This window comes from Olea europaea, chromosome 11, assembly GCF_002742605.1.
Source record: "Olea europaea var. sylvestris chromosome 11, O_europaea_v1, whole genome shotgun sequence".
Classification (NCBI taxonomy): domain Eukaryota; kingdom Viridiplantae; phylum Streptophyta; class Magnoliopsida; order Lamiales; family Oleaceae; genus Olea; species Olea europaea.
Genome location: NC_036247.1, coordinates 35464697 through 35487656, shown reverse-complemented (window position 1 = coordinate 35487656; position 22960 = coordinate 35464697). Strand labels below are relative to the sequence as shown.

The window sequence follows — 22960 nt, the reverse complement described above, 5'->3', positions numbered from 1 at the left end:
CATGAGGCTAGTTGATGTGATTTATCAACTTTATGTCAGCTCAACTCGGGAGAAACAAACTGCCCACCCACTCTACTGACGCGGCTGATTGACGCCTATGAGCTGTCACCTCATACCGTCAGACACGTGTCCCACATCCAACGGTTCATCCCACCTATAAATAGCTAAGGTTTGGCAAGAGGCAAAGGTAATGAAACTCTTACTACATAGCACTCCATAGCAAGTTTATATATTTTCTCCTTCCCCATAGTGTTTTTGACACAACCTCTGGGTACTGTTCCGACCACCTGAACATGACTTAACCGTCGGAGTGTATACGGCCGCCACCACCCCCGCTGGTCCCGACCGTTTGCATCTGACCGTGCGTTGATTGTGTGCAGGGAGGAATATGTGGAGTAGCTATCGATTGGCCACGTGGAAGGTCCAATTTTCGAGGTCAACAGATTGGCGCCGTCTATGGAAAGCACTTCCCGTTCAAAGTTCCGCATTCTCTACTGGAGAAGTTACCAGAAAAATAGCGACTAACCCTGAATAGGGCACGTTCTTGAAAAAGAACAAAGTCGAGTTACAATCCAAGTTCTCACCACCCTTGAAAAAAGAGATAGAATGAGCTATAGCCACGAAGACGACAACCTGATGAGAGAGACCTCTGAAGAAGAGGTGCTCCATAACAATGTTACTCATCAGAGACCCCATCATTGGCGTCGTCGAGGTGGAAGAACAGCCATGCTCACTGAAGGAATGACTCAAATAGTTACGGGTATGAGAGACAGCTTAGAATATGGCAATGCATGAACTCCTCATGCAAGCCTGAGGTCACCTGGGCTCTCAAATGTCCCAAGGATCTTACCCAGTGTAGGAAGCCCCAGTATCTTGTTCCCGAGGCCATACCAGTTAGCACAGAGAAGGCCTCCTTGAAAGAGAAGTGGACGTCAAGGCCACATCTTATGTGCAAGGGAGCCAGCCATCAAAACCCCACTTGGGGGATAACTTTCCTCAAGAATATGAAGAACAGAGATCTGTAAGCGTCTTCAACCGGATAGGGGACGATCCTAGCAATAGGGTCCGCCCAGTGAGAAGATCAGTTCGGTTGGATCGGGAACAAGAACAGACCCCTCCTCTTCCTAGAAATAGGAGGGACAGGAGGAACCTAGTTAATTGGGGGAGTTGAGGAGGGGCACCTCCACCTCCCCAGAACATTCAAGATGATGAAGGATCAGATGGGCCCTGTCGATCTTATGAGATTGACGATGATGATGATAACCTCCCTTTCTCAAGGGATATCCGAAGCTTCCCAATGCCAGCAAATTTCATGCTCCCTGAGATCCCCAAGTATGAAGGAAAGTGGGACCCGGAGAAGCACCTCACCAAGTACATGACACAGATGAGCCTAAGGGGAGCCTCGCCCGCTTTGAAATGCAGAGCCTTCCATTTAATATTAGGCGGAGCCGCTGAAGTGTGGTACAACAGGCTTCCTCCCCTAAGCATTAGAAGTTGGCCAGATTTGAAGAAAGCATTCTTGAACCAATACCTCTCACACAGAGAAGGAGAGGCACCAGTGCAACGCTTGCAAGATATGAGGCAGGCCCCTAGGGAGACGGTGAAAAGCTATCTCGCCAGGTTTACAGACGAAATCACCTACTGTGAACAGGTGACTGACAGAGAAGCCCTTTCAGCCCTGCAAGGCGGGCTCAACATGAACACTTTGCTCTGGAGGGACGTGCGTAGCAAAAATCCCTCCACCTATGATGAACTAGTGAAAATTGTGAGTGAAGAAATGATTGATCACCAAAACCGTGCCGTGCAGGGACTCCCTCCGCCTCAAAGGCAGGTAGGTCGAGGACCCGCAACACACCTTGTTACTCAGCAGTGGACTCAGGTAGGTCACACAATAGCTTCCATCTCCAGATAGGCACTGGCTTCTGCCACACTAAATGCAGTGCCAGTATTGACATATGAAAATGTTCCTGGCGAAGCAGGGCCATCTGGAAGAACTGATAGCAAGAAAAAGAAGAAGAAACGATCAAACAGGCCCTTGGAAGGAGCAAGGTTTTGCACTTTCCATCAACTGTATGGGCATGACACTAGTGAGTGTCGAGACGCCAATCGACGCCCTGATCGAAGCGACCCACACCCTTCCAGCAGGAATGAATATCCTTGCATATCCACCTCCCTGAGCAGGGGAGAGAGAGGGCATAGAGAGCAATCACCTCGGAGAAGAAAATCAAGGGACCGAGGTTAATCTAAATAGAGAAACCAAGCCCCATTTTCTAGGAGCCAGGTCATCAGGGAAATCGATACCATTATTGGGGGACCCCACATCGGTGGCAACAAGAAGAATGCCTAAAGGAATTATACAAGGGAAGCGAAGGACCCGCCAATGATCACTTACATTGTCAACGAGTCGCAAGCAGCCGATATGATGGCCCCAATCACATTCTCCCAAGAAGACGCAAAGGGAGTTCACCATCCCCATTGTGATGCTTTGGTTGTAAGAGCCATAGTGGCTAGAAACGGACTGAAACACATGCTCGTCGACAATGGCAGTTGGGTGAACATATTGTTCGGCTTCACCTTTGACAAAATGCAAATTGAACATGGGTTGATCCCCATGACTGATCCACTATTCGGATTCACTGGGGACAGCATCATCCCACGAGGGCGGATCACTCTGCCCATCAAGATGGGTTCGGCACCCCTAGTGGCCCAACACTTCATGGAATTTTTGATGGTAGATCACAGATCGGCCTATCATGGAGTATTGGGCAGACCCGCTTTGAAAGATCTTTAGGCCGTCACATCCATCCGCTAGTTGTGCATGAAATTCCCATCTGAACATGGGATTGCTACGGTCCGAGGCGATCAGATGGGCTCCAGGGCATGCTACTTAAACTCGCTCCAAAAGTCGGAGCCCCGAACTGTTAATGTAATCCTAACTGAGGTTCCCGCTGAAATCAGTACAGATGTGGAAATGCTCGACGCCCCTGAACAAGGGCATACCTCTGAACAAGAGGAAGATGTCGACATGGAAGAGGCCCCTGAACAAGGGCACCCTCTTGATGAATTAGATCCTCGGATAATTGACTCTGAACCAAATGCAACCCCGATGGAAGAACTGGAAACTTTCTCCGCCAACCCAGAAGACCCCAGTCAGGTCTTGCGCATAAGGAAGGCGCTGTCCCCCAAAGCAAAATAAGAGATGATAAGCTTCCTGAAAAGGAACTTGGATGTCTTCGCTTGGAAGCATAAAGACATGTGGGAATAGATCTAAGGATCAGCTGCCATCATCTTAACATCAACCCCTCTTGTGCCCCCCATCGACAGAAGAGACGTGCCCTCAACCCGGAGAGGTACGAGGCACTGAAAGGCAAAGTGAACAAATTTAGCCGCAGTGGTTTTATAAGGGAAGCCATCTACTCGAAGTGGATATCCAACTTGGTCCTGGTGAAAAAGCCCAGCGGAAAGTGGAGGGTGTGCGTAGACTTCACAAACTTGAATAAGGCGTGCCCTAAAGACAGCTTCCCACTTCTAAGGATAGACCAACTTGTGGATTCCACTGCTGGACACGAACTTTTGAGCTTCATGGATGCATACTCGGGGTACAACCAGATACCCATGTTCCGACCTGATGAGGAAGCTACGTCGTTTATTATGGATAGGGGTCTGTACTGCTACAAAGTCAGGCCCTTTGGATTGAAGAATGCCAGAGCTACATATCAAAGGCTGGTCAACATGATGTTTGCCGAACTCATTGGCAAAACCATGGAGGTCTACGTGGATGACATGTTAGTCAAAAGCCTCCGGGCAGCCGAACACGTAAGTCACCTCGACCGAACTCTCCAGATACTTAGAAAATATAAGATGAAGTTGAATCCCCTCAAATGCACCTTTGGAGTGGCATCGGGTCAGTTCTTGGGATATATTGTCAATCAAAGGGGAATTGAAGCAAATCCAGTGAAAATAAGGGCCTTGCTAGAGATGAGGTCACCCCAGAAACCAAAGGAGATCCAAAGCCTCAATGGTTGGGTAGCCACACTCAGTCACTTCATCTCCAGTGCCACAGATAAAAGCTTGCCTTTCTTCAATGTACTAAAACAAGGAAAGAAATTCCAATGGACTTTGAAATGTGAGGAAGCCTTCCAGGCGCTGAAAAGGCACCTCGGAGAGGCGCCACTCTTGTCAAAACCTCAACCGGATGAGTTACTACTGCTGTACTTAGCGGTTTCGGACGTGGCGGTCAGCGCCATCTTAGTCAGAGAAGAAAATGAGCACCAGTTGCCAGTGTACTACGTCGGCAAAGCACTTCTCCCAGCTGAAACACGCTACCCAGACATGGAGAAACTGGCAATCGCCCTTATCACAGCCTCAAGAAAATTGAGGCCATACTTCCAGGCCACTCAATTCAAGTTCTCACCAACTTCCCACTGAAGCAGGTGATGCATAAAATAGACGCATCAAGATGCTTTGCTAAAATGGGCAATCGAGCTCAGTGAGTTCGATCTAATGTTTCGACCTCAACACGCCATCAAGGCCAGGCCCTTGCTGATTTTATGGTTGAGTTTGCCAAAGCCCTATAAATGGAGGCGATAATGGAACCAACCAAGCCCCCTACATGGAAACTGTTCGTAGATGGGTCCTTAGGAGAGACTGGCTCCGGGGCAGGGATCTTCTTAGAAAGCTCGGAAGGCCACAAGCTAAACTGCGCAGTAAGGTTCGGCTTCAAAGCCTCAAACAACATCGCTGAATACGAGGCCCTTCTGGCAAGTCTTAGACTTGCTAAAGAGATGCAGGTCAGAAGGCTCCTGGTGAGCAACGATTCTCAACTTATAGTGAATCAAGTCAATGGGAACTTCGCGGCCAAGGACAGTAGCATGGTTGCATACTTGAAGTTGATTCTGGACTTAGTTCCTCATTTTGAAAGGTTCGAACTGACTCAAGTCCCCCACCTAGAAAATACACATGCAAACGCCCTTTCAAAACTGGCCAGCAACAAGGATTCAGAGCTGCTAAAGGTTATCCCTATTGAGCACTTATCAAAGCCCTCCACCTCCGGAGGTGAAGAGGTACTATGGATAGAAGGCACCCCATTGTAGATGCAGCCTATCATCGCCTATCTGAAAGATCAATTCCTGCCTGCCTTTAGAAGTGAGGCGCGAAAGTTAAAAAGAAGGGTTGCACATTTCGTCCTGCAAGAAGATACCCTTTACAAGAGAGGCTTTGCCTCGCCACTTCTCCGATGCGTGGGAGGCGAAGAGGCCACATACATACTCAGGGAAATCCATAAGGGAATCTGCGAAAATCACTCCGGAGGAACGGCTCTGGCACACAAGGTTCTCCATTAAGGCTACTTCTGGCCGACCCTGAAAAGGGACGCATGCCAGTTTGTCCAGAAATGTGACAAGTGCCAGCGCTTCTCAAATATTCAAAGGCAGCCTTCTTAGAGCCTCTCCGTAGGAACCAGCCCCTGGCCATTTGCCAAGTAGGGCATTGACTTCATTGGTCCCCTCCTAAAAGGAAGAGGAAGCGCAACTTTCACCATTGTCGCCATTGATTACTTCACTAAGTGGGTCGAAGCTGAACCCCTTGCCAAGATCACCGAGGTGAACACTGCTAAATTCATCTGGAAGAACATCATTTGTAGGTTCGGCATTCTCCACTCCTTAGTGTCCGACAATGGAAGACAGTTCGACAATAGGAGGATGCAAGAATTGTGCGACGAGCTGGGCATTAAGAAGGACTTCTCAACGCCTCATCACCCTCAGGCAAATAGACATGTTGAGGTAGTGAACAAGACTATCAAGCACACCCTAAAAAGGACGCTTGACACCTCAAAAGGGGCTTGGGTGGACGAGGTCCCCCACGTCCTCTGGGCCATCAGAACATCTAGCCGAACTGTTACAGGGGAAACACCATTCTCAATGACCTACGGAGCCGAGGCCATGAGCCTGGTCGAGGTCTGGGTCCCATCACACCGTCGGATACACTTCAATGAGATCGGCAATGACGAGGCTCGAATAAGCGAACTACACCTCCTTGAGGAAAGGAGGGATGCCTCCTAAGTGAACTTGGTGAAGTATCATCAAAAGATGACCCGCTATTATAACTCCAAGGTCAGAAACAAAACTCTTCACCTGGGCGACCTCATCCTTAGAAGGGTCTTCCAATCTTCAAAATCGACCGTGTCAAGAGTGTTTGGACCAAACTGGGAGGGCCCTCACCGCATCTGTAGGGAATCCCGACCTGGTACTTTCGAAATTGAAGACATGGCAGGAAAGACACTGCTTCATCAATGGAACATCGAACACTTGAGGAAGTACTATCAATGATGAGCCTTTGTTTCGATCTGATCTCAATATTGTCTAATGAATCGATTGTTCTAATCTAATCTCAGTTGTAAATTTCCTAGCTTACTAAGTGTTGGAATTGCTTTGGTAAAGTGTGGTGTAATTTATCTCAAGTAATGAAACTTCGGTTCTGTGCTATATCGGTTAGTAAATAGTTTCCTCAGTCCTTCAATATGTTTACTTAAGTGATCTGATCTTCAATTATTAACTGATTAACGTTAAGAGGCTCTTCATGTTTGCTTAAGTGGTTCGCTTCATATTAACTTAAGTGGTCCGATCTCAAATTTTTAACCAGTTAGTGTTAAGAGTCGCTTCGTGTTCGCTTAAGTGATTCAACTTATATTAACATGAGTGGTCCGATCCTCAATTATTAACTAGTTATTGTTACGAGATGCTTAGTCTAATGTTTGTCATTCATACAAGTATAAACAGATCCAAAAGGTAAGAAAGCAGAAGCACAAATACTTGGCAAAAAATTTCATTTCATTTAATGAGAATTGAAGTACAAGAAGGCCGAAGCCATTACAAAAGATCGGCCGCCTTCGAGGCCTCCGAAGCTTCCTTAGTAAGCCTATCACGCCGACCTCCAGTTGGTCCCCTGAACTCTGCCTTTAAACAGGAGATGTCTAGAGTGGGGTGGACCTCTTTCAGTCGACCCAATAAGCCTTGGGCACTCTAAGAGGCCCAAAAATTGTCGAAATCGTCATACAGGGGATGGTCTTCGAAATGGTCGATGAAGTTCTGAACTGCCACCTCCCCTGCAAACTTCAACTCCTCCTTCAAGGAGGCAATCTCCTCAGACTGAGCCTCTGCCTCAGCTCCGCCTTCTCTTTATTTGAGGCCTCCAGAGCCTCGGTGGCAAGCTTGTGGTGCTCGTTGGCGTGTTCAACTTGCTGAGTCATAGCAACCACATGGCACTCCACCTCGTATAACTCCTTCTTCAGCCACTCCACTTCTGTTTTGGTGGCAGTTAGCTGGGCATCGGCCTCCTTCTTCCCTCCTTCGCCTGCATGGCCTTGGCCCGGGCCTCTTGCACGACATCCCCATATTGCATCACCTCGAGGGACTTGGCGAGGTCCTCCTTCTTGGAGTTCAGATCTTTCACCAGGCCCTCGAGTTGGATGCTTGTACTCAGGGCCCGAACCACGTAGGCGCTATTGGCAGCCACCAAGGTCTTCAGCTGTGCAGGAGGCGGTATGGTCCCTCCACTCCTCAGTCTAGTATCTGTTGTGGACCACCGCCACTACAGCTGTTTCTGGAGGAAAGGCCTACAGTACTTCCTTCACCGGCTCCTCCAAATTTGTGCCCATAACGTCGACCTCCTTAGAGGGACGGGCCCTCTTCCTCTTCTATTGTCCCGACACTTGAGCCATTGGCACGGTAGCAAGTGGTGTTGTGGCAGGGGTAATGGCAGCCTCAGATGGCGCAGGCCTCTTCTCCAGAATGGCCACCCCGATTGGAATTGTGGTCTGCTTCAGAACGGGGGGTAGCCTCGCCACAGTTGGGCATTTTGGAGGGGCGACACTCTTCTTACCCTTCCTCCGTAGATCAGCCTCCGGGTCCTCCGATACTTCCTCCTCCGTCGGAGGCTGAAGCCTCTTACTGGCGTCTATCAGATCCTCCATTTGCTTCTTGTAGGAGGAGGAGGAGGCCATTAGTGCTCGTGCCTCTACCATCATCCTCTGGATGGTCTTAAAGTCGGGGCGCACGGGTATCTTCTTATTAAAATTGTCTGCAAGGAACAAATGACGGATTAGTACAAGTGTTAAAAGTTCAGAATAAAGGGTAAAGACTTCGGTCCAGTTACCTTGGGATGCTATCAAGTCGTGTGTAACGAAGTGAATGTTCTTTTGGATCAACCGATGGTATGACCTCTTCTTTTGAGGCAGCTGATAGATGATGCAGATGGTGGCAAAGTCTTCGGAAGACAGTTCGCACCGAGGAAGAGTACCTACAAAAGAAATGCAAATATTAGTCACGGTTCGAACCGAAGAGAAATATAAAGAAAAGCAACTACTATACTCACTTAAGTGTTGAGTACTTCGTCGGGACCGTAAGGAGTGCCAGGGGGTCCCCCTCCATCGTTTCCCATCGCCCAGCGGCCCAGCACCACGAGCTCTTCCATTCTTTGATGGAGCTCGCCAGATCAAGCACGAATGGAGTGTGGGAACCCCATAAAGTAAGGTAGTACCACCCCCTAGTCTTATCCCCCTCGGCAGTTACTTTAGGTATGTAAAGGGTCTGGAAGACGAAGAAGGGCATCTCCACCCCTAGTGACGCCTCTTTCCACAACATCCAAGAGCCCACCATTTGGCTCCAGGAGTTCGGATTGAGTTGGGTCGAGGCTAGCCCATAGGATCTAAGCACCATCCTAAAGAATGGATGAATTGGCAGCCTAAGTCCGGCCCTAAGGATCGCCTCACTAATGGCCACACAACCCGGCCTAGGGTAGCAAGCCCTCTCTTCGGGCTCGAGGAGGATTAGATCTATGCTATCTGGGATCCTATACTCTACCCTAAGTCTCTCCAGGTCGGCCTCTCTTAGTTTAGATGAGTAGTCTGACGCCCCCCAGTGCACAGAAGTATCCGCTGGGCTATTCGGTCGCTTCCATATATTTTTCCCCCTATTATCACCTCGGCTATTTTTGAAGAGGTCGCCACAATGGGCTTGTCCATCCTCACTACTTCTAATCCCCTCCCCGAACCAGAACTCCCCTCAGAAGCCATTTTTCAGAAGTTAAAAATCCTAAAAGGTACTGAAACTTACGAGTTTGAAGGTTTTCCTAGCCGAAAATGGTGTAAGGTCGCTGGATGTTGGTATTTCTCGTCGGAAGTTCAAGTTTCTCGTCGGAATTGCTTAGAAAATGCTGAAAACCGCAAATGGCTTGAGAGCAAAGTGTATTGTCTGTTTTCGCAAGGATAGAAAGCTTAAGAAAAGCTCAGAGTCCGCCTTTTATAGAAAGACCCATCCAATCTCCACCGTTGAATTCAAATACAATCAATCTAAGCCGTTCGTCACATCTTCAATCTAGGCCGTTGAAATGAAATGCCAGATTTGATCTACGCCCAAGATGTCATTGTGACCTTCACGCTCGCTTAAAACGCGTCACCTCGATCACCACTAACCGTCATTAATAAGTAGCGTAGCAGCCTTTTAGGAGAATGGGCATGGCACCCAACTGTAACCTTGGAAATACGCAACAGTTGTCAAATCATTTGACGTCTGAATTGCCTCGAATCGAGCTCCTTACTTAACTTTATAAAGTTTAGACGCACCTGACGCGAAGTCCCTTGTAGGTCATCGCCTCGGCCGCTGCATTCCCTCCTAAGCTTTACAAAGTTTTAGCCATCTCCCAACGTGTCGTCCCCCGTGGGTCAGCGCACCGGTGGAAGATGAGTTCCTCACTCAACTTTACAAAGTTTAGATGCACCGACACGGAGTCCCTGTGGGTCATCGCCTCGGCCACTGCGTTCCCTCCTAAGCTTTACAAAGTTTTAGCCATCTCCCAACGTGTCGTCCCCTGTGGGTCAGCGCACTGGTGGTAGATGAGCTCCTCACTCAACTTTACAAAGCTTAGATGCACCTGACGCAGAGTTCCCTGTGGGTCATCGCCTCGGCACTGCGTTCCCTCCTAAGCTTTACAAAGTTTTAGCCATCTCTCAACACGTCGTCCCCTGTGGGTTAGTGCACCGGTGGCAGATGAGCTCCTCACTCAACTTTACAAAGCTTAGACGCACTTGACACGGAGTCCTTTGTGGGTCATCGTCTCGGCGCTACGTTTCCTCCTAAACTTTACAAAGTTTTAGCCATCTCCTAATGCGTCATCCCCTGTGGGTCAACGTACCGATGGCAGATGAGCTCCTCACTCAACTTTACAAAGCTTAGACACACCCGACGCGGAGTCCCCTATAGGTCATCACCTCGGCCACTGCGTTCCTTCCTAAGCTTTACATAGTTTTAGCCATCTCCCAACGCGTCGTCCCCCGTGGGTCAGCGCACCGGTGGCAAATGAGCTCCTCACTCAATTTTACAAAGCTTAGGCACGCTTGACGCGAGTCCCTTGTGGGTCATTGCCTTGGTCGTCGCGTTGGCCTTTTTTCCTACTAGTCGCCAAGTCTTGCAACGCTTTGACCTCACATTGGTTATTGTTTTCCTTACGCAGTAACGAAGCTTTGGCGCATCTGCCTAAGATCATGGCTTCGGTTACTGCAAAAGATCGACCCACAAGCTCCCACAAGTCGCGGTCCCCAGTACTGAGGCATGCACATCCGGTCAGGAAAGCAAGTCCACCCATGATATAAATATTCATACCTGGACTTGGGGGACCACTGTTACGCCCCTATCTGAACCGCCTCGGAATGCCCACCACCACACATTTCGACCTGATAGACACCCATCCGAAGTGTTTCCAAAGTGATCTCACCAATGTCAACGACTTGATAGCATACTGCGAGACATCGGAGATCCTGCTGAACTGATCGAAGCGCCCTCGCCCCTGAGGCAGAGGCAAAGTGGACCTCTGTCATAAGATCCGCCGCCAATTTCAGAAAGAGATTTTTGCCAAGATCCTCTCTGTACCTAAGGTTTAAATTACTTTGACGTCTCCATGAGGTTAGTTGATGTGACTTATCAACTTTATGTCAACTTAACTCGGGAAAAACAAACTGCCCGCCCACTCTATAGACGCGGCTGATTGACGCATATGAGCAGACACCTGATACCGTCAGATGTATATACGTGTCCCACATCCAACGGTTCATCCCACCTATAAATACCCAAGGTTTGGCAAGAGGCAAAGGTAATGAAACTCTTACTACATAGCACTCCATAGCAAGTTTATATATTTTCTTCTCCCCCTTAGTGTTTTTGACACAACCTCTAGTACTATTTCGACCACCTGAACCTGACTTGACCGTCGGAGTGTATGTGGCCACCGCCACCCCCACTGGTCCCGGTCGTGTGTGTCTGACGGTGCGTTAATTGTGTGCAGGGAGGAATACGTGGAGTAGTTATTGGTTGGCCATGTAGAAGCTCCAATTTTCGAGGTCAACATTTCAAAAAATCAGCACATGTCCCAACTTCCACGTTGCACACTCGTTGTTCCGTCCAACTCCTCTTTTTACCATATTGATGGCTGATAACATACTTATCTAGGCTCTTAGATTTTCTTAAAATTGATTAATTTCAGTAGAATTTCTCATTTTAGTTTATATATATTGCTTTCGTAGGTAAAATCCCAAATTTAGATATAAATCATGCAAAATGAAGAGAATTGGTGCTTACTTGGAGTCAAGTGATGGAATTTCGTGATTGTAGGAAAGTGTGAGGACCTGATTAGAAGCATTGGAAGCTAAATGGATATTTTCATAAGTTCGAGGACCAAAGTGGAGGAGTACAGAAGCTGATGGACATCATTATGTTCAAAAGTTGGAGGACCTAAATAGGTGAACTTAAAAGTTGACAGGCTGAAATGACAAAGGTTAAAATTTGAGAACTTAAAGTGCAAATTACCTAGCCTTTGTGAGCCCTACTATATATGCAAATCTTGCTCAGGACCTCCACCCAAAAGCTTAGGATCTACGTCGTGCACTATTTACATAACACAATCTTGCTATAGTGACAGACTCATTGACAAATGGGACACATGTCAATACATTATTGAACTAAAAGACTCAAACTCCATCCAAAACAAGTATGCGAAAACAAATTGGATCGAGAATTAAAAAATCTTGCAGATCGAAAATTGTACCTTCGGTCATTGATATATCTTAGAAAACTTCTTTGCTCCATGTAATGGTTCTTCCAAGTTCTCAACATACTTTATTGATGATGTGTACTGTATTTCGGGTGTGGAGCTTGGGGACCAAAATGGGAATTTATACCCGAGTTTTCATCAAACTCTCTATGGCTAGACCTTTAATGTCGCCAGAAAATCAGGACAAGAAATGGAATGGGGCAAGATTGGTTCAACGAGGACCATCAATCATGGAGTTTCCAAATTTGTTCCCGATGATTTGGGACTCTTTTAACTGGAAATTCCAACATTTTCATACTTGGTCCACATGTTTAACCCAATCTCTTAACTTAATCACATTCAATATAACCCTTAAGAAACAAATACATGAATCATGACGATAAATTTTCTAATAATGGTTATTATATTCCATGTATTACAATGTATCTAATTTTCGAAACATTACTCTTTATGTGGGAACTTTTACTTGATGAATAAACCTTATGTTTAATTTTGGTCCTATAAAGATACATTTTCTTAAATAAATTAAAGTGCGCATGAATATGAGAAAATGTCACTATAAATAAGAATTTCATTAAAATAACATTATTCAGACAATGAAAAATTACATAATGGAACCAAGTCCCATTAACACAACATGATGCTTGAATTTCAACGGTGGCATGCTCTTAGTCAAAGGATCAGCGATCATCAAATCAGTACTGATGTTCTCAATGACAACTTTCTTTTCCTTAATACGTTTCCTTATGGTCAAATACTTGATGTTGATGTGCTTACTTCGACTTCGATTTTTGTTATTCTTAGCCATAAAGACAATAGCTGAATTGTCGCAATATATTCTCAATGGCCTAGAAATAGAATCTATGATTCTAAGCCTAGATATGAAACTCTTTAGTCATACACCATGTGAAGGAACCTCAAAATAAGAAACGAACTCAACTTCCATAGTGGAAGTAGCAGTCAAGGTCTGCTCAGCACTCTTCCAAAATACAGCCCCATCAGCCATCAGAAAGATGTATCCTGATATTGATTTGTGTGAATCAAGACAGCCAGCAAAGTCCGAATCTGAGTAACCAATTACTTCCAAATTAATTGTTCGTTCGTTTATATATAAGCTTGTAGCCTTTTGTTCCTTGAAGGTACATTATTACTTTCTTTGCAACTTTCCAGTGGTCCATACTTAGATTATTTTGATATTTTCTCAACATTCTCACAACAAATATAATGTCAGGTCTTGTGTAGACTTGAGCATACGTCATGTAACACCCCGAAAATTTTAGAATAAAATTATTGTTTGTTATATTGTTATATTTTGAAAAATTGTGGACCAAAAGGAAATAAGTTTTGAATTCCTATTTTACTTGGGGAGTTATAGTTTGGTATCAAAGCAAAGGATTATTTTCTTGTAGACCAAATTTTTTTTTTTTTAAGAAATATCTTTTTCCCACTTATTGTTTGAGTTTTCTTAATCTGAGTATTCGCAAGATTGAAGGGTTTTGTCAAAAAGATCTATACTGTCTAAAATGAGTTTGGGATTTAAGCGGTTCACTTGTGACCCTCCTCCTCATCTGGAAACATTTTGGTTGCGTGTTATTCGAATCAATAAGACGAAAGACAATATTTCGGACCATTCTAAATTTAAGAAAATCCTATTTTTTAGAAACTTCTATTTTGAGAAAATCTTATTTTAAGAAATTTTAATGACCGCTGTTATTGATTTTTCCTTAGTTTGAAAAAAAAAAAAAAAAAAATTGGAAAGTCACTGTTCATCCGTGAGTAGTGACGCTAGAGTAGTGAAAAAAGTTGATTTGTAAGATTTTTTTGGGATTATGTGCCTTAACTTAATATTTTGAAACGAACTGTTCCAATGTTAGCCCATAATTGCTTTTAAGTAAATATTAATTTAATACTACAATGTCGTTATACATAGTTCTAATTGTACTTATGTGTTATTTCTATGATTTTATTTTCAAGGATGTATATATATGTATTATATGTTCGTGTATGCAATTTTATTGTAGCATGAATTTTAATTGCATATAATTGGTTTAAAACTATATTGTATTAAATAGTAAATAGCAATCAAAATGATGAATATGCACTTAAATTTAATTAACACTAATGTGTATGCCTTTCATGTCATAATAATTTGCTGACTTAATTAACGTAATTATTTTGAGTAAGAAATATTTCTACAATTAAGTTCATAAAGTAGATAAAAATATATTATTTTTGTATTCGTAAAAGAATATTTGTGAAAATAAAATGAAATATTTTATTATTGTGTGGTAACTTCTGCTGAAAGTTTTAGTAAATAAATAACTGGCTCGATTGACTTCTGTCAAATTTCTATGCCTATGGAGGTGAACTTGGAATTTAATGACTTCTCCCACTGTCATACGTTCACGTAATTATCCTTTAAATTTTCAAATTTTGCAAGTCAATATTAAAATGTCCCAGCTGCCTCTTTTATGTTCCATTATCTATGCATAAAAGTCAAAGTACAAAGCTTCATCAATTTTTCCGTGTTCACGTATTGGCAAGCACATTAGCAAGAAATGAAAATTTTGATAAACATTTTGAGAAACAAGAATTATAACAAGGCTCTTGGCATCTAGTATTCACCAATCAACTACCATTTGAGAGACCGAATGTATTACATGATATGTTTTTAATTTTGATCATGAGATATACATTCTTATATTTAAATTGAGAAATGAAATGAAATGAAATGAAATGTTCTAGTATGAATTGTGAGCATGATATTTATTTTGCTTCAACCTATGAAATGTTTCCTGCATGCTTTTAATCAACTTAATCATTTTAATAAAAGCATAATCTTTTATCTTATCCTTATAATGAGTTATGCGAGCATAAAAGGCAATGTGTTACCACTAATAAAATATTAAGCATAATTGGACTAGGTTTGTATGTGAGAGTCATGGCTAGAACTAGAGAAACCGCTTGCAAGAGTGTTCTAAACCACAGGGCAGCAGTTATCCAAGCCTACGAGAATTATGAGGCAGACCTGACTCACACTTATTGAGCATGTGGAAGAAGTCTTCGTGAGGTGGGCTACGGCAAGGGGTGTAGGACATGGGGTTATATCCCTTCAAGTTGTTAACAATTTTATCCATATATTGCCACCTTAGTGGGGAGACATGAGTATTTTGGTTAGGGATGAAATGTTAGAGGGTAACCCTCCAGAGCATCCAGAAAAGATGGAGTTTGAACTTTATTGTGAAACTTTTCTAGATAGGTGGATTTCTACTCTCGAGCCTGAGCCCGAGCTCGAACTCGAGCTAGAGGAGCACCCAGAGGAAGACCCAGAAGAGGAGCCAAATTATGAATCTAATTCAGAGAACGAGCAGGAGTATGTACTAGGACCAGAGCCAGAACTAGAACCACAGCAGTCGCTAGGATACGTACTAGACCCTGAGCTAGAGGTTGACCAGGAATCTAAGCCTGAGTCATGTATATCTTTGGATGATGAAGCCTCTTCATCTAAGCTTTGTAGGATTCAAAATGTTTGGACGAGAAAAGATAAAGACTAGCAACCCAGAGATAATTTAGTTTAAGTAAATAATTTCTTCCCTCCCTAAAAAAATGTAATCAGTACTTGAAATAATCTATAGGTTTTTCTTCTTTCAATCGTTCCTCATGTATTCTAAGATTTAAAATTTTATGAAATTGCGTTTTTCCATTCTAATATATAGAGCTGTCATTGACTATTTCTAAAATGAAATTTATTTGGCTAATTTAAAGGAAATGGCACATCAACCAATAGAAGCTGCTATGTTTAGGGATTTGTTGAGAGATGTGCAAGATCTTGGTAGGCAGCAAACACAAGTGCCTTCTCAAAATGCACATACTAACTCCAACACTACGAGCTCAATCGTGGAACAATTTCCTCATTACAAGCCTCTACCTTTAACGGATCTTCAAGCATCTCTCTTGCACTAAGTAGCATGAACTCTACACATAAAACCTTTCAAAGAGGAGATGATGGGAAAATATTTTTCACAATTCTTGAGAGATCGTAAAGAGACAAAGTTTCTGCAACTTAAGTAGGGAAAATGGCATTGGTTGATTATGAGAGGAAGTTCAAACAAATTTCTAGGTATACAACACGTCTAGTGGATATAAAGCAAAAGAAAGCTAGAAGGTTTAAACTCAGATTGCGCCCAGAAATTGGAGGAATCATAGCATCCCATGAATTCACCACGTCCAGTCAGGTTCTACAACGAGCTCAAGCAATTTCAAATCAACTAGAACTTGATCAGACAACTCAAGAAAGTATTGAATTTTCAGGAAAGAGGAAATGGAATGGGCCGAACGAAGGTAAAAGAAATGGACAAAATAAGAGGGCTAGCTTTGAAAGGCAATCAGGGTCCAGCAAGCCGAATAATGTTCTTACTCATTGTCCTAAGTGCAATAAGGCTCGTAGAGGCGAGTGTTTGCATGGAAAGAATGTATGTTTTCAATGTGGAAAGCAGGGTCATATTGCTACCAATTGTCAGGAACCCTCACCAAAGAGGGACAATGATCAAAGCAAAAAGGGACCAGCTAGAGTTTTTGCTTTAACCCAGCAAGAGGCAATTGAGAATTAGGACATGATGGCAGGTATTCTATCAACATCCGAATTGCTTACGTTACACATCAAACTTCCAACAGTAGAAGTATGTGGAATGTTCTTCATTTGTTTCCTTTCAAAATCATTTTTTGGGCATTGATTCAAATTGAATCTATCACCTTTAACAACGGAAGCTACACTTGGTGAACAATCCTTCATTCAAAATCTTTCTAAAACTTTATTAATATAGGTTTCTTGAAACGAACCTAAAATGCCTTTAAATCTGTCTCTATTGATCTTAATGCCAATGACATAAGATATCTCTCCCATTTCTTTTATGTCAAAATTTTTGACAAAATTTTTAGAGAGAGAAATATGTCAAAAATTTTAGAGAGAAATTGTGTCACGTTATGTAGCAAACCCTTATCATTGCTCGCAAGTAGAATGTCATCCGTATATAAAACAAGAAAACAAATCTTATTCCTACTGACATTCTAGTATATATACATTGATCCATAATGTTTTCTACAAATCTGAATGAAGAAATTACATCATAAAATTTGAAATACCATTGATGGGACGCTTGTTTTAAGTTGTATATGGATTTCTTGAGCTTCCAGACCAAATGCTCAGCATCATTAGAGGAAAATTCTTTAGGTTGTTTCATATAAACCTTCTTTTCTAGATCTTCATTGAGAAATGCCATTTTCACATCCGTTTGTTGTAATTTTAAGTCAAAATGGGCTACTAATACCAAAATGATGCTAAAGGAATCTTTCTTAGATACAAGAGATAAGGTCTCAGTGTTATCAATTCCTTCTTTTTGAGCGAATTCTTAGCAATGATTCTCGCCTTGTATCTCTCAATGTTGCCCAATGAGTCTTTCTTTATCTTAAAGACCCATTTGTATCCAATGGTTTTTGCACAATCAGGCAACTCAATAAGACTATATACTCCGTTACTCTTCATAGAATTCATCTCTTCCTTCATGACATTGTACTATAATTCTGATTCTTTGTAACTCATGGCTTGTGAAAAGAGACTTAGGATCATTTATGGCTCCAATGTTGTAGTCAAATTCTTGTAGATATACAACAAAATCATTAGGAACTGCTGATCTCTTTGTACTAATAGATCTTCTTAATATCATTCCATTGTCTTATTGAGAAGAACGTGGTTCAACTAGTCGTTCAAAAGTCCTTGGCAACTCTTGAAGTACTTGATCTATTGGGATGTTGTTAGCAGCTTGTGGAAATTCAACAATTGGTTGTTCAATACCAATTTGTACTTGAGGGGTGCAGTGTATAATAACCAGTCTATCACTTGAGGTAGAAGGTTGAGATCCTGAATGATCATTCTTAGAAACTATGTTTCTGATTTTATCGCTTCCACTAATCAAGTCATTCTCAAGAAATTTTGCATTTCTTGATTCTACAATCCTAGTGTTGTGAGATGGACAGTAAAATTTGTATCCTTTAGACTTCTCATCATATCCGGTGAAATATCCACTAATTGTCCTTGGATCTAGCTTCCTTTCTTGTTGATTATAAATTCTTACTTCAGACTGGCATGCCCAAACGAACAATGTCGCAAACTTAGTTTCCTACCTTTCAATAATTCAAATGGTGCCTTTGGGACCGCCTTAGTTAGAACTCGATTTAGTATATACACAGCCATCTTCAGTGCTTCAGTCCACAAGGATCTAGGAAGATTGAAGCTATTAAGCATGCTCTGTACCATGTCCAATAATGTTCTATTTCTTATTTTTGCCACACCATTATGGTCTTGTGAACCAAGCAAGTGTATTAGGAAATTATCCCATTCTTTTGAAGAAACTTTGCAAAAGGACCATGTGCCTGTCCATCCTCTGTATATTTACCATAATATTCTTCATCTCTATTTGATCTCACAATCTTAATTTGCTTTCTACATTGTTTCTCTACTTCAACCTTAAAAATCTTAAAGCCATCTAATGTTTCGTTCTTATTATGAAATAGGTAGAGATATATGTATTGTGAGTAGTCATCTATAAAAGAGATGAAGTATCTCTTACCATGTGAATCTATTTCTGGACTACATATATCAGTATGTATGATCTCTAATATGTTCAAACTCCTATTGACACCTTTCTTTAACTTGTTAGTCTACTTTCCCCCAATGAAGTCTAGACAAGTTTAAAAATCAATAAAATCAAGAGCATTAAGTACGCTATCATTTACTAATCTCTTAATCCACTCTATGGAGATATGTTCCAATCTTCGACGCTATAATTTAGAATCCTCATTCATAACACATCATTTAATACCAATGTGAACATGCATAGCATTATAAGTGGCGTTCTTTTGCAAATTGAGAGAGAAAAGACTATCAGACAATAGACCATTCCCAACAAGATCAAATTTATAAACTAAATTGATAGTTGATTCCGAAAAATTAAAGAAATAACCCAAAGGTACAAGTTTTGAAACTGAAATCAAATTTCTAGAGAAACTTGTAATATAAAATGTCTTTTCCAAATCTAAAATAAAACCTACTTAAAGTCAAACTACATATTTGAATAGACTCTACATGTGAACACATCTTGTTTCGTGAATAGATGCCTTGCTTACTTCCAACTAGCTTCCTTAGGTTTCGCATACCCTTTCTTCTCAAGCCATTTCTAAAACTTGGCACATTCCTTCTTTACGTGTCCCTTCTTCTTACAGAAGAAACACAAGGATTCCTTCTTAATGTTAGCTTGGAGAGGTATTTTACCTTTCCCATTCTTATTGGCTTGAGCTCTATCCTTTCCTCGCATTAACAGCATAGCACTTTCTCCTAGTTCTATCATGAGCCTCACTTCCTTTTGAACTCACATGGTCATGAGTTCATTAATTGACTCTTTGTCTTTATATGTGTTGTACTAGATCTTGAAAGACCCATATTGAGGCGAGAGATAATTCAAGATATAGTGTACCAGGAAGGATTTCGATATCTCAACCTCGAGGTTCTTCTATTGAGCCACAATATCCATCATCTGCATGATGTGTTCGTGCACACCTCTCACAGTGATGAGCTTAGTTGAAGAGAGTGATGAGTTTGTTTTACTCACGAGTTTTACACAATTTTAACTTGACTATTTGCTAGATCTTGTGAGTATAGAATGTTTTTAATGTGTTTGTTAGTTTTGTTTTGAAGATTAGGAAAGGTGATGCAAAAAGAGATGCTAAAGTGGACGAAGAAGTCAAAAATAAAGAATTTGGAACAGAAAGGCAGTGCTTAGGCCCTGCACTCATAGCGCATAGCACCTAGGCACTACGAAATGTGAAAAAACAAAGAATTGAAGCAGAAAGGCAGTGCCTAGTTGCTGCAATCATAGCGCCCAGGTGCTATCATCAGCGCTGGGCACTACATGTGAATTGTTCATGGAGCTTAGGCATTGACTCCTAGCACTTAGGCACTGCGTCGAGGTCGTTTGGGGTACGTTTTTTGCCCGTTTTGAAGTCCATAAAATCTCTACTTTCTACACAAATAAGGAGACATCTATAAATACAAAATTCTCATACCTTTGAGGGGGATTCACACATTGAGAGGCTAGAGAATACAATTGGAGAAACAATGGAGAAATTCAAAGGAGAAAACAACAAGAAATTCATCGTGTAAAGCATCAATTGGAAGAGGAAGAAATTTTTTGTGCAAGATCTACTTTTTCTTATACACCTTTAATACAAAATTCGATGATGTATTCTAAGACAACTTATTGTTTTTCTTCTTTCGCTATAAATAGCTAAATCTATTGTTATGGTGAATAATGTAAACAAATTGGGATCCTTTATAATTTTTATTAAGATTCTTAGTTTTTATTGTCCCATGTGTTTATTTTGCTATGAATTGAATGCATTAAATTATCTGATCACTAATTTGATGATTTCGTGAATTCTTTACGAATAGAGATATGAGTTTAGAATTTAAACCATGTAGTAAAATTAGATAAATTGGTATAAAGAGTAGAGATATATATACTAATTATTGCGGTCATAATTGAATTTCTAGGATGAAGAACTAGTTTAACTGAGTTAGATTTAAATAGAGATATGGAATTTAATTAGTTAAATATGATCTATGAGAACTCGAGATGGGTAAATTGTATACAATAGAAGAATTCGACCAAACACTACATTTGGAAAGAGTCTTGATTTGAAGTGCAAAGGTGATCAATAGGTGAAATTATTCTGCCCTAACTCCATTCATAATTTGATTTTCAAATCAATCGTGTATGCATTCACCAATTTTCTCGCATTTAGATAAAAATCAAATCTTACAAATTTTTATTTGTTATCATCAAATTGTGGTTAGGAAAAATTTGAATTAAGTTAGAGTATAGTCCTCTTGGGATTGACAATCCAGATTCTTAGGTCCACTGTATTAATTGCTACTGTCCGTACACTTGCAGAAATAAAATTGATAATAAAGAGCTTCATAATTAGGGTCCCTGCCAATGCCTCATTCAAAGTGATGAATTGATCATCTATGACTTTTAGTAAATTACGAACTTTGTCATGCTGATCAACCAAACTATGTATACTAGCTGAGATATTTGTCTTTATGAACATCACACCGAGGCGATTGGATTGTTCCCATCGTTCATAAAGAGCAATTTCATTTGGAGAGCTAGTCCCAGTAATTGCAGGTGGTTCGTCTTTCCTAATTACATAGTCAATGTCCATCCACCCTAGATTGAGTAAAATTCTATCATTCCATTCTTTATAATTATCACCCATAAGTTTGAGAAACATCACAACGGATATCAGAAAAATTTGCAGGTTGAGTAGCTGCATAAATTATATGCTTATGTTAAAACTGAGACTTAATTAAATTTTATGCTTTACCAATGTAAATTATGTTTAAATTCGAATATATTGATATAAAAATTGCATGTGGACTAAATTTTTAATTCAAGTAGATTCTATAGAATTATCAAATTATGTACTTAATTCTTTATTAGTGGGTATATTATGATCATAATATGATATTCTATCCTAAACTTTATAATACTATCAAATTATATCCTAATCTATAATTTATGTGAGTATACTATGAAAAAGGGTAACATGGCATCTTTTCCCTATTAATTATATAGATATAATAAAAATTCCCGTGGGGTAAAATTTATTATATTAAGTATAATTAATTACAATTTAATGTCTAAAACTCTTTATGTGATCCTAAACAAGCATAATATATAATTTTACTTAATTAAGGATGTTGTGGCTACTTCCTAATTAATCAAAATTGTATGGATCACTAGACATCAAAATTTATGCGTAAATGATTAACTTAATGTGAGAATAAGTCTAATTGCACAATATTAACTAACAATTTGTGATTATGCGCAAAATATTCTCATAAATATTATAAATTGCATAAAATAATTAAACTTAATCAATTTATGCAAACTAAATATGAGTATACTTTACAATTTAAGACAACATAAAATTGCATATATTATTCTAAAATAAATAATTGACATGTACAAAATTGAAATAAATGCCCAAGAATTAAACTGCATAATTGGACAAAATCCAAAATACATGTATCCAAAAATTAATTGGCCTAACAAACATATACATGCCAACAATTAATTCTGAAAAATGGATCAATATTCAATTGCATATCTTTTTCCAAACGGCCCAACTAACAATCAATAAACATTTTCAAATGCCTAACAAATATGGCCCAATAGAAATGTTTATAACTTTCAAATGGCCAAATAATTAATGGTCCATTAAAGAGCATCATCTTCAGTTGGTTTTTGTATATATAATTGGCCTTTGTATACGTAAATGTCAGAAAACCAGAGATCGTCTTCAACCTCTAAAACTAACCCAATTCTGAACCTCTTCAAATTAAACTCTCTCTCCATTAAAACTCAAGTTTAAAACCATATAGAGCTTAAAAAATCAATTTTATGGAGATATTTGAAATTATTTGCAGAAGAATAAATTTTGCCAAAAAAAGATTTCTGCATATTAATGGTAAAACACCAAGACAGAGGTAATTTCAAGCTATGATGCCAAATGAAAGACTCAAACTTGATCCTAAACAAGTATGCGGAAAGAAATTGGATCGAGAAATCAAAAATCTTGCGGACTGAAAATCGTACCTCCAACCATTGATGTATCTTAGAAAGCTTCTTTGCTCCAGGTAATGGTTCTTTCAGGCTCTCAACACACTTTATTGATAGTGTATACTGTATTTCGGGTGTGTGGAGCTTGGAGATCAAAACCCATAGCACCATCCTCATTTACG

General features: G+C 40.9%; 1 protein-coding gene across 1 annotated transcript; it reads left to right on the top strand.

The window, feature by feature from the left end:
- Positions 1-16175: 16175 nt before the first annotated feature.
- LOC111404801 lies at positions 16176-16709 on the top strand. The gene has a single exon (XM_023033555.1). The coding sequence runs from the start codon at positions 16176-16178 to the stop codon at positions 16707-16709; it is 534 nt and encodes a 177-aa protein (XP_022889323.1).
- The last annotated feature ends 6251 nt before the right edge of the window (positions 16710-22960 follow it).

Excerpts from the sequence above, each read along its gene's own strand:
- LOC111404801 (XM_023033555.1), top strand. The coding sequence starts at position 16,176 with ATGGCATTGGTTGATTATGAGAGGAAGTTCAAACAAATTTCTAGGTAT.